The sequence below is a fragment of the Camellia sinensis genome, chromosome 4 (genome assembly GCF_055761805.1).
Source record: "Camellia sinensis isolate YWXY chromosome 4, ASM5576180v1, whole genome shotgun sequence".
In the NCBI taxonomy this organism is placed as follows: domain Eukaryota; kingdom Viridiplantae; phylum Streptophyta; class Magnoliopsida; order Ericales; family Theaceae; genus Camellia; species Camellia sinensis.
The window spans coordinates 154,988,573-155,006,268 of record NC_138964.1 but is presented as its reverse complement, the minus strand read 5'-3'; the positions used below and the strand labels follow the sequence as shown (position 1 = coordinate 155,006,268).

At 38.1% G+C, this 17,696-nt stretch overlaps 2 protein-coding genes across 3 annotated transcripts; one reads left to right on the top strand and one right to left on the bottom strand.

Annotated features, from left to right (window-relative positions):
- Positions 1-391: 391 nt before the first annotated feature.
- On the top strand, positions 392-3,157 carry LOC114315095 (Pentatricopeptide repeat (PPR) superfamily protein). The gene has a single exon (XM_028261663.2). The coding sequence runs from the start codon at positions 508-510 to the stop codon at positions 2,491-2,493; it is 1,986 nt and encodes a 661-aa protein (XP_028117464.2). The 5' UTR covers positions 392-507; the 3' UTR covers positions 2,494-3,157.
- Positions 3,158-3,573: 416 nt separating this feature from the next.
- On the bottom strand, positions 3,574-13,064 carry RPE (D-ribulose-5-phosphate-3-epimerase). Of its 2 annotated transcripts, XR_014327708.1 has the most exons (10): positions 12,273-13,064; positions 7,615-7,729; positions 7,098-7,238; positions 6,894-7,007; positions 6,566-6,644; positions 5,936-6,045; positions 5,786-5,842; positions 5,020-5,089; positions 4,808-4,920; positions 3,574-3,855 (listed from the first exon to the last, which is right to left on the bottom strand). XR_014327708.1 is itself a non-coding variant. In XM_082866616.1 (9 exons), the coding sequence occupies exons 1-9, from the start codon at positions 12,380-12,382 to the stop codon at positions 4,871-4,873; spliced, it is 846 nt and encodes a 281-aa protein (XP_082722742.1). In that variant the 5' UTR covers positions 12,383-13,064; the 3' UTR covers positions 4,805-4,870. The 2 variants fall into 2 exon arrangements, 1 of the variants encoding a protein (XP_082722742.1); XM_082866616.1 differs by lacking the exon at positions 3,574-3,855 and having other exon boundaries at positions 4,805-4,920.
- Between the last annotated feature and the right edge of the window lie 4,632 nt (positions 13,065-17,696).

Genomic DNA, 17,696 nt, shown 5'->3' with positions numbered 1-17,696 from the left:
TCATTCTTTTTTATATTTTTAAAATTTTTTAAACATTTTCTCAATTACTAAACGCGTTTGTAGTTTATGTTTTTCTAAAAAAAATAAAAAATAATCAAAAAGCAGTTTATAAAATTTTTATAAATATAAATTGAAAACGTAAACGTTACCAAACATACCCTTATAGTCGCAAATACATTTTTTTTAATTGCTATAAACGAATTAATCAGATCGGCATTAGTAAGGCTAAGTTTGGCAACATCAAAACAATCTATCTTTTTATCTTTTTATCTTTTTTTTATCACATCACTTCTCTACTTTTTTACATATTTTTTCATAAAAAAATAAAAAATACACTTATTTAGGTCATCTCAAACAACCCGTAAATACTCATACACCTTACTCGTGTGAGAATATGAAAAAAATAAAAATAAGAATAAAAATTTGATTGATCTCGTAGTATGCTCCCACCTAATTGGAAATCGCAACCCATACGTAGATGGAAGAACTTTTCTATGCCGAGAAAATATGTTGAAGCTTTTCTTGCCAAGGAAAGCTCTGATCTTCACCAAGAAAACTCCAATCATCACAAGATCAATCTCTTCAACACCTCCATTCCCATCTTCACCATCACCTTCTCTCTCATCTAACCTCACCAACACTTTCCTCAACTGCAAGACCCCAACCCAAGCCTTAGAACTCTTCAAACGCGTTTCGAGCAGACTAGACGCACACAACAACACTTTGCACTACCCAGCAATCATTCACGTCCTAACCAGGGCCAAATTGTATGTCCACGCCAGGTGTTTGATGAAATGCCTCATCCGAAACCGCCTCCAGACCCGCAAGCGTCATCGTGCCTGTTCATCTGTGTTCCACTTGCTTAGCCGCTTGGAAACCCCCAAATTCTCTCCCATGGTGTTTGGTGTGTTAATCATTGCATTATCTGAAATGGGTTTTGTCGAAGAGGCCTATTGGGTGTACGGAAAGATCGCGGATTTGCCTGCAATGCAGGCTTGCAATGCACTCCTTGATGGGTTTGTCAAGATGGGTAGGTTTGATTTGATGTGGAAAGTTTACGAAAACATGGTGTCACGTGGTGCTTCGCCTAATGTTGTGACTTATGGTGTATTGATTGATGGATGTTGTGATCAAGGAGATATACCAAAGGCACACATGTTGTTTGATGAAATGGGTGAGAAAGGGATTGAACCAACGGTTGTGATCTACACAACTCTAATACGTGGTCTGTGCAGCGAGAGTAAAATGTCTGAAGCAGAAAACATGTTTAGGACGATGAGGGAATCGGGTGTACTCCCTAATCTGTATACTTACAATACTCTGATGGACGGGTACTGCAAAATGGCCAATGCACAAAAAGCCCTCAATTTGTATCAAGAAATGTTGGGTCGTGGTGTGCTGCCTAATGTTGTTACGTTTGGTATCCTAATTGATGTGCTCTGCAAAGTGGGTGAATTGGTGGCAGCCAGAAATTATTTTGTCTGTATGATTAAATTTGGGGTTGTTCCTAATTTAACAGTGTATAATTGTTTGATTGATGGCTATTTTAAGGCAGGGAACCTATCTGCAGCGATGGATATGTATTTGGAGATAAAAATGTTTGAAATTTCTCCTGATGCGTTTACGTACAGTATTCTTATGAAAGGTCATTGTAATGTCGGTAGATTGGAAGAAGGGTTTGATTTATTAAGAAAAATGAATAAAGAGGGAGTCCTTGCAAACACCGTGACGTACAATACACTAATTGACGGGTATTGTAAAGCAGGCAATATGAAGAAGGCTTTGGAGTTATGTTCTGAAATGACTGAGAAGGGTATAGATCCCAACGTTGTCACCTTCTCTATCCTCATAAATGGTTACTGCAAGTTTAGGAACATGGAGGCTGCCATGGGATTATACACAGAAATGGTAATCAAAGGCCTTGATCCTGATGTTGTTACTTACACAGCTTTGATCGATGGACATTTCAAAGATGGTAATGTAAACGCAGCTCTCCGGCTGCATAAGGAGATGCTAGAAGCTGGCCTCAAACCTAATGTTTTCACAGTTAGTTGCTTGATTGATGGCCTATGCAAGGATGGAAGAACTAATGATGCAATCGAGCTTTTCTTAGAGAAAACTAGAGCTGTTCAAAATGGAGGTGAAATGAGTCAGGTGAATCATGTTATGTATACATCTTTGATTCAAGCTCTGTGCAAGGACGGGCAGATTTTCAAAGCCAGTAGGTTTTTCTCAGACATGCGATATTACAATTTGAAACCAGATGTGATCACTTACGCAGTCATTATACAGGGTCATTTTCGAGCGAAGCATATGATTGATATGATGATGTTGCATGCAGACATGCTGAAGATGGGTATGATGCAAAATGCAATCATATACCAGATCTTGGCTAGAGGTTATCGAGAGATTGGAGATCTCGAATCAGCTCTCAGGTGTTCCCAGGATTTATCCAAATCAAGTCTTTGGTGTCTGGAACTTCCCTTAATATGATCTTTTCTAGGTCATATGAACCATAGTTTTGTGGTGAAGGAGAGCAGTAGAGCAAGTTGTTGATAATTATTTTTTGAAAAGAAGGTTGATATCTTCTGAAAGACTGTTGAGCTTTTTGAGGGGCTGCAAACAAGGATGGTTAATCTGTCAATTGTTGCCAGAGGAATGGACTGAGTTCTAACAGTGTGTCATGAATTGATGTTCTTTCTTACCAAATTGTGAAGACAAAGACATCCATGAGTGTTATAGGAAGATGTTTTAACTTAGCGCGAGCGTGCATCAATTTGTCGTTTGCCTAAGAGCTGAAAACAACGGAAGCCAGCCGAGCTCATTTGGCTTCACTGGGGGACTACCGAAACCAATTGCCCTAGGGGATTGCAAAGAGGAGCCAAAACTCAAGAAGCCTATGAATTGCAAAGAGGAGCCAAAACCCAAGAAGCGGAAGCGAAACCAACGGCTTTTATTCTTTGTAAAGTAGGGCTTTTTACAGACAAAAATAGTGAAAAAAATGCCATCCTGCAATTTTTGTGTTGCATATGAAGGGAATCACATTTATATTCAAATTTTAAAGCAATGTATAATTTTAACTGGTTCTAACAGATATGGTGTTTGGATGGACTTTTGACTGCAAATTACTTCTTTAAAATCTTCCGAAATTTGTTGGTTAATTTATTCTAGCAAACATCTCAACACTCCATAGTAAAAGGAAAAAATAAATAACTTTGATGGTATGTGGTGACGACAGTACATGTGTGGGGGAAAAGAATCATTTTTTTGGTTTCAACATCCATAAATTTCTCTTGGAACAAATGACAAATTTTCTTCCGTTGCAAATTTGATGTAACATACATCTCTCTCTACCCCGTTTGATGGGACATAAAGCTTAGTTTGGTTTGGTTTCTCTCTCTCTCTACGAAAACGGCATCTCAAACATGTATGTGTGTGTTCAAAATTAAAACTAATGCAATGCCAGATATGCACTCACCATGATGCCGTTGTTTTAGCAATACACGCAGAGAGTGTAGATAATTTGAGGAAAGAACAGAAAAGAAAAATAAAATTGAAAAAAGTAAATAAAAATAACAATCAGAAGGTGCAATATACAATGCACACATGAAAATGCTTTATTAAACAGGACATTGATGAGATGGTATTGTTACAGGGATGAGTGCTGAAAAATAGGTTGAAACAACTATATTCCTATACGAGATATACCACACAAATTGTGTCACAACAGCACTCCTGATCAGAAATTATGTTTTTTCTTATTAATTTCACCTCTGACAGCAGAGAAATCAACCGTTTTATCTGATAACAACATGAAGTCGGCAATATGCTGCTCTGTCTGGTTGTGCTCGTTATCTGCAAATACAAAGATGATCATGCTTGGATCAGGTTGGATGACAAATACTAAAAGTAGCAGCTCAAGAAAGCTGAAAATTATCAACCACAAAAGTAAAATTTTGACTTTCTGTTTCCAGTGAGCAACTTTCTTTTTCAACGATTTTAGTGAAAATTTGCAAATATAACTTATCTGCAAAGCAATTTGCTCAAGCCCGATGCAGAGACATCCATCACAGGTGTTATAGTATGATAGTACTTACAACAAACTCCCCATTTGGCATGGGCCAAAGAAGTTTTTTCGCTAAACAATTCCAAAAGCAAAAATCTGCCTTGAAAGCAACTAAAATAAGTTTAAAAAGTCAACTTTCCCGCCTATCAAAAAGCAACTTTTTTAGCAATTACCAAATACATCAGCATTTTTAGATTTTTTTTTTAAAAAAAAAATCTAAAAAAGCACATGTCAAAGAGTGACTCAATGCACAAAACTACTGCTAAAGCAGGGTATGGGGAGCTAAAGAGGAATCTGAGGAGCCTTACATCAATTTATGAAGAGGTTGTTTCTGTGACTTGAAACTACGCCACCAAAGACGTTAATGGCAACTCTTACCATTAGGCCAAGCCGTTCTTTACTTTCAACAAACTTAAAAGATCAAAATACCCTTCAGACTTTATTCTCTGATCATTATGACGCATCATACTGAAAATTCATTCAGGAATTGAAGGATTCTATAAAACCGAGATCAACTTTGTTTTAGATCCTATTTATAATGATTCCAATTTGCTTTCTTTCATAGCAGTTAAAGGGAAACTATGCCACACAACTTACAGTCATTCAGGATTTTTGTTGTCATTTTTATTTTTCAGAATCCAAATTTTGACATTGACTTTCCGTTCTGATTCTAAAGATCGGATCATGCTTGAAAGGAAAAAGAAAAATACTGGAATATGTGGCAAGTGAGAAACACCATACATGAGAGTGTAGGACAAGTGAACTGCTTATTGACTTGAATAAGAACTCTTCGACTTCAAAGTTTCATACGGCGACAGCAACGGGCTTTTTGCTGGTTTTTATTCCTTTTATAGCTGCAACACATTCGTATCAATAAACAAAGGTTAAAAATACATCTTTTTTTCATATGATATAAAATTAAATTCTCTTTTATAGGTCTTATGTGTCCATACCTTCAGCATAATCTTTAGCTCCAAAAACAGCAGAACCAGCAACCAAAGCATTGGCCCCAGCCTCGATAACCTGCCAGCATCATAACAATTACAAATGAATATATTATGTATAGGTCCTGTCATTAATCGTCCCACTTGTATAGACATTGTTCATACATTATTGAAAAAAATTTGTTCTCATCCAATGAGGTATCATGATATGTTTTTACTTATAAAATAAATGGAACCTAGTGTAGTTTAAAGGAAGTTCAATTCATTAAGCCAAAAATATCTAGTTCTCCTTTCGGTTTTGGCTTTTCTAGCCATTTTTGGCTAATTAAACCAAAAATAAAAGCTTGTTTGTTTTAAGCTAAAAAAAAAAAAAAAAAAAAAAAAAGAAAAGAAGACGCTAAGGACCCATTCAACTTTCCCACTAAGAAAAAAAATAACTTGTTTAGCATTTACCAAACACATCAACGTTTTAGCAACAACTTCATCCTAAACAGCATAAAAGCAAAAATTACTAAAAAAGGTCATTGCCAAACCAGACCTGAGTGTGACATGAAGTAGAGGGCTACTTCATGTTCAACCTATAAAATATGTTAAAACAGAGTTCAATGCACCATCCAGATGCTACTTGAGCATCGATACTTCAACAACAAAGGTGGAAAAAGAATTAAAATTTTCCTTCACAACTATTATTGGCAATAGAAAGAAAGTTTCCGGCAGATAATACTACTTAGGGGCAGATCTCCATATAATGGAAAGGACTTTCTAGATGGCGAACCTTATATGCATTTTTGGGACCAACTCCACCATCTACTTCGACCCATGGGTTCACCCCCTGCAAAAAGAAAAACAAAAACAAAAACAAAAAAGACAATGTTATTGTTTTCATTTTATTGTAAGGACTGCACAAGAAATAAGAATGCAATACCTTCTCTGCACACATTTTTCTTAAATCTGAGATTTTCTTAACTTGGCTCTCAATAAAGCTCTGCCCACCAAATCCAGGGTTCACCGACATGATCAAGACCAGATCAACCACTGTTAACAAGAAAAGAATATCATTCCAACAATTCCATTCCATTTGACCACATGAACCTAAATGATGACACTAATATCTTCTCCACTGAAAAAGTATGCTTGCTACATTATATTACAAAGATGGTGTCTCTCGATTTACATAAGAACGAAGTTCGTGTTAGTGGAATCTACATTAGAAAACATTCCAATTACACACATATTTCACTCTGCTACACTAATGGCTGCTCGAATCCCAATCTCTTTAGTTATCTGAATCAATTTGCCATTACACTTTCATATTCAGTGACGCAAAGTACCCATGATCACCTCTTTTCTTTTCCCTTCTTTTTTCTTAAATATGTATATAAGTCTATTCATATTCCATCAACTGAGGCTATATATGAATCCACACCTGATCAATAAAAAAGGAAAACTGTCTAGAGAACAGGACAGTCGGCAGAGATGATCCTTCTCTGAGAATTGTCTTTGAAAACTTTAGCATTACACGAATACTAAAAGGTTGGTAAGAAACAGATCTTACCATCAAGAACATATTCTATTGCAGTTAGTGGGGTAGCTGGGTTTAAGACAACTCCAGCTTTGGCTCCCAGACTTTTTATCTGAATCACAAGAAAAGACAAGAATCGTCAAAGGAAATTACTAGTAGCAAAAAAATACGGAAAGCAATCTCCAATTAGAATTAAATGGGAAAATAAGTATATCAAAGCTGAAAGGGAGGAAAAAAAAAAAAAAAAAAAAAAAAACTAAACACATATTTCTCCAGCACCTTAACACTGTGGCAGTATAACAAAAGGCATCAGAACTATCTTACAGAATATGCAATCAGAAGTTCAGAGAGGAAAACTTACTTGATTAACTGTGCGATGCAGATGGATGGTGGAAGATTGCTCACAATGGACACTGACTATGTCAGCTCCTGCCTTCACAAAATCAGGCACTCGCTGGTCTGGTTCAACAATCATCTGCAATGATTTTATTCACATTAGCAAAAATATTGTCAATCAACACATACCTGAAAAAGAATTAATTAGGGCATGAAAATTGAAGAATACCAAATGTACATCCAATGGAAGGTCTGTTACAGGGCGCAATGCATCAACAATAAGAGGCCCAATTGTTATATTTGGAACAAAGCGACCATCCATTACATCAACATGAATCCAGTCACAACCTGCCAGCTCCACTGCTTTTACCTAGATATATATAAGGGTCAAACTCTAGCACCCACGAAGGATCAACCTACGTCTCAAAGTATTAATGTCTGAGGAAATACAGATACAGAATTAAAATATGACCGGCAGAAAACTCAGACAAACATGTCACTAGCAGAATCACTAACTTTAAGCATTGAACATGCTGAGGACTTTAGCAAGTGCTATGGATTTTAGCACGTTCAAAATGCCTAAAGAAAAAAAAGGACAAACTTTTTTTGGGTGAATAAAAAGCACAAACTTGTACAATAAAATACAGCAGAATGAACATGTTGAATTGAATATGATAATCACACTACTAGCGCTAAATCCTGAGTCAGCATTTAGAGCAGCACAGATCAAAAATACAAAATATAACCTGCTCTCCCAACTTTGCAAAATTTGCAGAGAGAATTGATGGAGAAACAATGATGTCACTTTTTGAGAATTTGTCCACACGAGCAGATGCCTTCACTATAGCTCGAAACTTTCTCCTGGATTCATACATAAAAAATAAACCAAAACATATCAGAAATGGAGTGCAAGATCCCATGAAAGTTCTTAAGGCAAACTAACTAGCAACATGCAGAGAAATAACTGTAAGTGTGGTAGGTAAAGTTGAGTGTGTTAGGTGAGAGTTGAGTGTGGTAGGTAGATGTAAGTGTGGTAGGTGAATATGTTTTTCTCTTCTATATATAGGAGAGTCATTGTATACAAAACATTATATCAATCAATAATACATTAATTTTTTACATGGTATCAGAGCAGGTTTAGAACCTAATATTTTCGCTTCACCGGCGGGCGGCAACCTCACCTTAGCCGTCCGCCGGACCTCAACCAAATTTCGCTAAAGTTTTCTACACGCCCTCACTCCGCCGCCGTATTTCACCGCCGCTCATCTTCCTCCGGCCAAATTCCTCTCAAACTCCATGTCTTTGCCACTGCTAGGCAGTCGGTCTATGCTTACAGGAGTAAATGATGTCAACACCTCTGTATCAGAAGGAACTTGTGATACTGTCCATACACAAGTAGATTATGACACCACTCTGGAAGACTTAGTTGCTCAGGTGATGGTTCCTGTAAGATCCCCAGCCGTGGCACTTATTGTCACTAATGCCTTGATGTTGCGTATGCCTTGTGAAGCTCTGGCAGAAACATGTGAGGCTGATAGATCTGCTTTCGACATGCCCTTACTGCTATTTGTAGCCCTTGTAGGGGCCACAGTTGGAGGACTACTTGCAAGACATAGGAGAGGAGAATTGGAACGGCTGAATGAGCAGTTGCGCCAGATCAATGCAGCACTAAGAAGGCAAACAAAGATCGAGTCTTATGCCCCCACTCTGAGTTATGCTCCTGTTAGTGGTAGAATACAAGAAAATGAACTAATTGTTGATCCAAGGAAGCATGAATTGATTTCCCATTTGAAATCTGGAAAGAATTTTCTGAGGAATCAAGATCCAGAGAAGGCATTTGTGGAGTTTAACGCTGCTGTGGCTGTTCCATCGCCATGGGAAGTACATGGCTGTGGCTGTTCCAAACAGATTCATCTCATCTCTCTCTCTCATCTTTGATGTGGTGCCCAAGGATGTCAACACTGCTGTGTTGTTTTTGAGAAGAGTCAGAAAACTTGCAACGAAATTCCTCTCTCTCACTTTACTTTTTCAAACCCACAGCTCCTTTTTCTTTCACCACATGATCCCCTTTCTTTTCTTTTCTTTATTTTCCACTTTCAAACCCACAATCCTTTTTTTAAATCAACCCACTCAACTTTCTTTTATTTTAATATATATCTATATATATATATGTTTATTATAACATATTGCACAGATTCACAAACCCATTTTCTTTTCTTCTTTTCTTTCTTTATTTATTTCTTTTTTTTCATTCCTTTATTACATCTATACCTATATCCATCATCACACTCTTTCTTTATTTATTTCTTTTAATCACCTTTTGCACCTCCCTCACCGACTCCCTCACCACAAAATAGAATTTTTATTTATTTATCTTATCTTTTTTTTTGTGTTCCATTTTTCACAATAAAAAAAAAAAACAAAAAACAAAAAACAAAAAACAAAAAACAAAACACAAAAAAAATATATATATATATATAGCTTTGCACACCAAACCATATTTTATTCATCTCAGGGATCAACCCCGATCACAATTTTACACACAAAAAAAAAAAAAAAAAAAAAAACACAAACACCCAAAGATTTGTTTTCTTTTCTGCCGACGGACACCCACCGACCTCACTTCTTCGCCTATTCCGCCGGTCTTTTCTTCTTGCCTCCGTCATGGGCGGTCCTTGACGGTGTTGCCTCCGTGTTTCCCACTCCACTGGGCACGATCACTACTCCCTGCTCCTCCACTACAGCATATGGTGGACCTCCAAATCGGAACATCACGGTGGCCTTCCGCTTCAGCTCCTTGTTTTCTGTCTTTAGCACACTTATCTCTGCTCGCGCATCCTTATACATGCGTTGGAGCAGAGCCAGCTGGGAGTTTAACTGTTGTACCTCATTTGTCCTGCTCTGCAGCCTGTGCGACAGGTTTGTGACCGCAGTCATGGTTTCCACACATGACTTCAGAGTATACTGATTGGCCTCAATATCAGTTTGCACCGCCATTTTTTGCTCCACCGACCGCATCGGAAAGTTCAACGGAGCAAAACCAGAGGTGTTTGGTTGAGGTTCACTGGCCACCGCACCAGTTATTTCTCTTGTGGACTCGTTCAATTCTGGAAAGAGCGTGAGCAGACCACGGGAAGAGGAGGCCATGTTCTGGGTAGCTGGACGGAAAGAAGAGGCCATGTTGCTGAGTGTTTCAGAGACGGGTTGGTTACAGAGTATTACAGAGTTTCTCTCTCAGCAAAGGAAGAGTTTTTTCAGAAGATTTTTAGAAGTTTTTTGTCTGCCTCAGCCTCAGCATCAACCTTGGTTGAATAGCTGAGGCAGCCACGCGTATCGCGCGCCACTTGACGCCAGACGACAAACGGGCGCGCCAGCCAAGGCACTCACGTGCCTCGCCATCATGTCCGGCACGCCTTTTGATGGATTGGGCACGCCTTTTGATGGCACGCCTTTTTGATAGATTGGGCACACCTTTTGAGGGTGCGACTTTTTAGGGGTCCGACAAGACTCTGTAAACTGTCCCGACATTGATTCCGGTTAGTTTCTACAAGGGTCCGACAAGACTCTGTAAACTGTCCCGACATTGATTCCGGTTAGTTTCTACACGGGTCCGACAAGACTCTGTAAACTGTCCCGACATTGATTCTGGTTAGCTCCTTCATGGGTCCGACAAGACTCTGTAAACTGTCCCGACATTGATTCCGGTTAGTTTCTACAAGGGTCCAGCAAGACTCTGTAAACTGTCACAACATTGTCTGCTACAACGGTCCGACATGACCCCATAAACTGTCTTCTACATCGGTCTGCCATAACCATACAGTCTTCTACAACGGTCTGACACGACCATACAGTGTCTCCTATCCATTTTTATTTTATTTTATTTTTCTGTTTTGTTACTCTCTCCAAACTCAAGTTGGTTAGTATCTATCCTCCTTGAGTTTGAGGGGGGCTGTAAGTGTGGTAGGTAAAGTTGAGTGTGTTAGGTGAGAGTTGAGTGTGGTAGGTAGATGTAAGTGTGTTAGGTGAGAGTTGAGTGTGGTAGGTGAATATGTTTTTCTCTTCTATATATAGGAGAGTCATTGTATACAAAACATTATATCAATCAATAATACATTAATTTTTTACAATAACCTCCCATTCTTTGGTAGCATAAACATACAAAACCAAGCATAAATTGAAATAAGGAAAATGATGACACCATTGATCACATTATGTTACTATTTCACATGGAAAAATATAACTAAGAAAAAAAAAGTAGATCTCCTACTTGCTAAATCAAATGGTAACTAAAGCCTCAAATAGAACCATATCTCAATATTTGAGGAGCATAACTGTTCACGGTAATTAGATGGAATCACGTTATTAACGAATTGGAAAGATGTAGAAGAATTTATTCTCCCATAGAAAAGGATAAAGAAATTAAAAACACATCATTGCATATGTGACTAGACATAGAGCCAAACATAACACTGCCAAGTCTAAAAAATGTGAAGGGTCAAAGAAAGGGTAAGATAGTGAAGTTTGTGTATACGCTCCTAACAAGGTACTTGTGTAAAATACAAACACCCATCCACCCTCAAAAACACATTTATTTTTCCTCAGAGAACGAAGATCATGGAGAGTCCTCCTGAACATAGCTTAGTATTTTAAACTTAAAGAGCAGAAACTTGATTCTTTGAAAATTGAGAATGAACCTAAAGAAATGGAAGGAACAACTAATTTCTATCATGTAAACACCAAGAATTGTTTAATCACATCTTTAATGGTAATATTTCATGAGAAATACTCGAACGCAGATAAAGCAAATTTTGCTGCACATATATACAGGCATATTGATTTGTCTGAGAATTTTGGAGATTAAATGGATAAATTAGTGCAACTTTTTGAGCTTTAGAGAATCATTTCAATAAAATTCCTCAACGCTGATTGAAGTTGGGTAACTGTTCACTGAAAATTTAAAAAACATTGTTCAGATATAATTATGACTCAAGCCAGTACATTGAAGTTCAGTTTAGCATATTCACAAACACTGAATGAGCAAAACTCAAAAAAAACCATTCATCCATTTGTACACAAACATGTCAAACAAGTAAGAGGTTAACACACTCCCTGGACTTAACTGCTTTCAAGTCCAAAGCTTTCAAGTTCAAATTTCCTAAAATTCAGTGCATTAATTTAACTATTTGAGTGTTTAACACTTTATAAGAACAAACGCATCAATACCCAAAAACAGAGTTTCCTCCTTTGATTATTACCTACTGCAATTAATCAACTACATAATTCAAGCAATTCAACGCAAGTCAAAAGAACCCATTTGGTTTTTCTACTGGGTTTCTCAAACCAGAACATAATCAGTTAGAAATACGAAGATATTAATCAAATGGACAAAAACCCAATATGGTACCTGGTAAAGGTGATAGAATTGGGATGAGAGAGAGATTGCTTTTGAAGCGCACCAAACCCCTTAATCTGGGACTGGACAAGAGTTGACGAACCCAACGAAGCTGTTGCCATTCTCTCTCTCTCTCTCTCAATTATGAGAAAAAAGTTTGGTGACTTTGATTTCTTTCTCTACCGCTGACCAATCTTTGGCAAAAAAAGAAAAGACTGATAAAAATTCTGAAGGAAAATAGAGAACAAATTAAGAGGTTGACACGTGTCAGGTTGTGGGGATGTTTTGCTTATCTGCAATGGTTGGCCTCTATGTATTCATAGGGATGTGCAAAAACATACACCATCTTGTTTTTGGTGTGGTAGTCTAGTCATCATCATCCTTCTCTTGTTGTGTTAGTTTGCAACTGCACTCAATCCTTACGTATGCAAAGGAAATTTTTGGTTGGAGACAACATCAAAAAAATCAAAACAAACCAATTATGAGGATAGCAATGCCAATATTGTTGATCTCCCTTGAGGATTAGTCAACCGTAAATATTTACGGATAAAATTTTAAAATCTTTAATTTGAGTTATTCTAACGAGTAACTAGAGATTTGTTACTGTTAATTTAAAAGTTCTAACTTTGCGTTGGCATTAAAAATTTTTTTTTTTTTTTTTTTTTTGGATAAACATGTTCAAGCATGGAGATATGATTCAGTATATGGTTGAAGGAAGGACCACAAGATTGGTGATATGTTGTGGATTTTAATATGAGAACAAGGATAGGGTTGAAGCAGTTAAAGAGCAATTTCATATGTAGCAATGGAAAAGGTAATTTCTTCTATCAATATGTTTGAAAATGTGAGGGGACATGGCCAAACGTGGCCCAAGAGTGGGAACATGATTTTAAAGATATGTTGGTAAAGGACACGTGGCATATTTACCTAGACTAAAGAGAAAAGAAGGCTATAACAGACGGAGGTAGTTATAGGCAGTTGTGAAGATTATGAGCAGTTATTCAGGAAGTAGAAGTAACCTGCTTTATGGTAGAACACCTGGCAACACACAGACAGCATGACCAGTGGCATAAAAGCTAAAAATCCTTGTGGTCAATGAACGGAAAAAAACATCAATTCACAACTTGAGAAGTCTAAGATTAATCTAATCTATTTATGAGTGACAGTACCTATAACTAGGAGTAGCAATAGTAGTAGCAGTTAGTATTTGTTCTAAGTCCTGTCGATTGCAATACTAAAAGACTTGGGATTTGATCATTGTGGTTAAAGTGACAAGTTTTATTATTTTCAGTCGATTTTCAATTATATTTACTTTGTTTTTGTTTCGTTTTGTTTCTTTTTTTTTCTTCAAGAAGTAAACCTCCAAAGAACTTCTTGAACCTGTCAAGGAATTAAGACTCTCAACCACATTGTTTGATCTTATTGTTTGTGAAAATTGATTTGTTTGTTGTTTGTTAATATCACACACAAACTAGATTTTTGCTAACACTTTGTCATCTCAATTTGAGAGAGTATTTGGACTTGGTAAGCTCATTTTGAAACTGATTTCAGTGATCCGAACCATTCACTTTTTTTGACTTGTTGAGTAGAATATTCATGCAAAATATAAGATGATTGGATATCAGTAGCTATATATTTAAATCATATTTATTTTTAAAAAATTGATGACAAATATAATTTCAAAAATAACCATCTATTTTTTATAATACAAATTTAATTCAAATATGTAATTACCGATATCCAATCATTTTTATTTTTTATACGAATATTCTTCTTAACAAGTCTTAAAAAATGAACAATTCAAATTATTAAAAACAGGTCAGAATCGAGGCTTGTTATGGACTCTACGAATTTCTCAAGTTCTCTCGTATTGAAATGTCAATATAAAAAAAGTATTAATCTAAATTTTAAAATCTTATGACTGATTGAGATGCATACAAATTAGTGCAGACTCTATTGTCAAAAAATAAATAAATAAATGTTATTGGCCTTCCTTTCTTTCACCAATACCTATATGATTCGTTTAGTAATTTCTTTCTTACCAGCAGTCAAAAGTTAATAACAAAAATTTGAAGTTTAAATATTTTCCCTCTAACTTGTAATCAGTTTATTGCACTTTTAAACATATATTCTCTATGTGTGGGTAAAAATCTGACCACACTGCCTGCTTAGTGATTAACTGAAGAGCACAGGCAGAATAGATGGCTTCAGCAACCTGAAACAGAAAGAAAAGGCTCCGGCGGTGGTTCTTTCACCCGGGGACACTCCGACGATCAAGTCAATATATCTCTCAAAGATAATCAAGTGCAAAACTTAATACTCAAAACATAAATTGCATACCTTAGACCCACGGGGGTGCCTCTCTTTTATAATATACTCAACCCAAGTCCCACTAGAAGTATGACTTCTATGAACTCCAATTTAGTGCTTACTTTGGACTCTTTAAGAGATAAAGATAAACTCCCTTAAGAGTTTTATCTTGGTTAAGTCCCCTCTTTGTCTTAGGACTCTTGTCCCTTATCTGCTTATCTCGGATTCCGATATCCTCGGGGATAACCTCGGCAACTCCGAGATCATCTCGGCTTAACTATGACGACACGTGGCACCTCGGCTGACACGTCGGCATCACCATGCCACGTGTTGGTATTCAAAAAATATATCCCCACAACTGCCCCCTAGGTTCTATTACCTCGGCATTCTAAGGTGATGGAACCTATATCGACATTTCAACATTTCTTTCTGAGTAATGGCTCAAAAACTGTTTAGCCGAGATAATCCTCTTCCAGCCGACGTGTTCTCTTCGGAGAACAAGGTTTCGAACGTACTTCCCCACGCGCATGAGCTGTCATGCATATCTAACCGTTCCTTTTCACGTGTTTTGTCTTCATTGGAGCGTGTCTGTGACGCACCTGAAAGCTGTCTGTCATTTGTCTGCGCCGTCTGACGCGTGCGTTGCTCCAGGCGTAATAATTGCCCTAATTTTGCCGTCGTTTCAAATTTTTGACAAAACTCTTCTTTGTCTCTATTTTTCCTTCACTTTTTCATTCTGATTTCTTGCTCTTTCTCTCTCCGAAAGCTCTTTCTTCTTCGAATCTGCCATTGCTTCGATCTCTCTTCTGGAACTGTCCTTAATCTCTCATTCTTGCGAAACTTTGTTTGCTGTTGCAACCGATTTCTGAGCTCGGCGAACATTGCCCCGGCTTCAATTGTTCTGGTAAGATTCTTCCCTTTCATTCTTAATTCTCTATATGTGCTTCCGTCTGCCTGTTGCTATTAGCGCTTTTGTTCAAAGCCTTGGATCTGTTTGTATCTTGAATCATGGCTTCATCTTGAACACTTGCATTATTTTACCACTTTTTTTTGCCACTGTTTTTGATTTTTTTTTTTACTTCTGTATTTCTTTTGTTTCTGAGAATCATACCTCTGTTCTTTGATTCTGAAGCGTCGCCTTTGTTTTCTTGTTTAGATTTGTGCCTTCGATCTTGATCTTTATAGTTCTTTGGCTTGGGAGTTGTGTGTAGAACCTTCAATTTTTAAGGAAAACTGAAACAAGCCTTATCAGTCCTTTCCTAGGTCTTTGCCGAGGTTCTTGCAACCCTTCTTAAAACGCCCATCTTCTGAAACACATTTTAAGCTGACATAATGGGTATGTGGACGCATAGGGTAAATACCCCAACAAAACTTGAATACTTTAGGCAGGAATTCTCTATCACAGCCGATGTTCACCTTAAGCTAGCTGGGGATAATGATACCATCATGCCCACAGATCATACAATGCCTTTTCCTATAGTAGCTTTTACCGAATGTGGGCTTCGGCTTCCACTTCACCCCCTTTTTCGTGAAGTTCTTCATTTCTACAGGCTGAACCCCATGCAACTTACTATCAACTCCTATAGGGTGATTAACGGTATTATAGCTTTAGCTAGGCAGGAGAATCTTAGAATCACCCTGGCCGACCTTCAGTACTGCTATACCATGTGTCCCCTCAACCTGAAGGATAGGGGCTTCGTTTATTACCTTAAGCCGAGATCTACCCAGTTTAAAATTGTAACCGACCTTCCAGACTCCAACAAGGGGGCTGGAGATGACTTTGTTATTGCGTCGGGAAATTGGGAATTTGGCCCAGACGAAGATGTCCACCTCTACCCTCTTCCTCGAACAATTACAGAGGGCAAGGGTAAGAGCCCTGAGCCAACACTTAGTTGTTTTTATTTAAGTCTTTAATACTTTCTGTTTCTGACGTCTGTTTCTTTGTCCTGCAGATCTTTATCAGCCACCGAAAAACTTCCGTCAATCCTTCTTTCCAGGAACAGATCTGAAAAAACTCCTTGACCTTCCAGTCCACAAACGAAAAGCCCCATTGTTACTAAACTTCATCCCTACATATAAATCCACTTTGCCCGACATCCCAAAAAGGAAGAAAAAGAGTCTCTCTCCACCTACTGCTACAACTGTAACCGCTTCTTCATCCTGAACAGATCAAGGATCCACCTCTGACCCAGCCGATCTTCCATCAACTTCGGCCCCCTACTTAATACCAATTCCAGAACGTAAACGTCGACGAAGACTTGTAAAGACTGCCGAGATGGTTCGTCCAAGGCCTGTCGTTCAAGATCTTCTTGCCGACCTTCCAACTGACGCTGAAGCTGTACCAACGCAATCAATGCCCCCACCAAAGCCAAAGAGAGTTAAAAAGATTCAGCCCAAGGCCAAGGCTACAGATGCCGAGGCTGAGGATGCTTTGCCTATTTCTAAGCTGGCAGAAAGCAAAAAATCAACCTCTGCTTCCACCAAGAGGTCTACTGAGGGCCAACCCTCAGGGTCTACACAATCAAAGAGGCCAAGGTCATCGTCCGCGATGACCTCGGCGTCAAAGAAGCCCGACGTTCCATGGGCTCCTGAACTAACTCTGGAGGATAGGCCTATCATGGCCAGTGAAAGTGCCGACGATATTAACGTTGGTGTCGCCCTCAGCACTGCTCTTCTTCTTCCGAAGGATTTGAACCGAAATGCTGAGCTTAGTGAGTATGAGAATTATGCTCTTATGCTCCAACACTCCGTTCAAGTAAGTGTTCCTGTCTGTACTTGTGATTCTTCCTTCTTGTTTTTTACTGAGAATATTTTCTAATACTTCTGTTTTTTCTTCAGGCCATCCAACACGCCCATTCATTTTCAATGCAATCCTTTGAAAATCGGCAAAGGTTGGTTGATATGAAGAGGGAAGCATCTTCCATGAAGAAAGAGATCAAATCCCTTGAATCAAGGATGAAAAAATTGGAAGATCAGGCCGAGGCGGCTACTAAGGCCCAAACTTTAGCTCTTGAGAAGGCCGAATCCGCTGAGGCCGTTAAAAAAGTTGCTGAGGCTGAGAAAAGAGAGGCCGAGGCTAAGAAGGCCCAAGCGGAGAAAGAGCCCCAGCAAGCTCTGGCCACCAAA

Excerpts from the sequence above, each read along its gene's own strand:
- LOC114315095 (XM_028261663.2), top strand. The coding sequence starts at position 508 with ATGTTGAAGCTTTTCTTGCCAAGGAAAGCTCTGATCTTCACCAAGAAA.
- RPE (XM_082866616.1), bottom strand. The coding sequence starts at position 12,382 with ATGGCAACAGCTTCGTTGGGTTCGTCAACTCTTGTCCAGTCCCAGATT. Across the intron at positions 7,730-12,272 it reads AATTCTATCACCTTTACCAG|GAGAAAGTTTCGAGCTATAG; the intron begins GTACCATATTGG and ends GTATGAATCCAG. Across the intron at positions 6,046-6,565 it reads AATAGAATATGTTCTTGATG|TGGTTGATCTGGTCTTGATC; the intron begins GTAAGATCTGTT and ends TCTTGTTAACAG.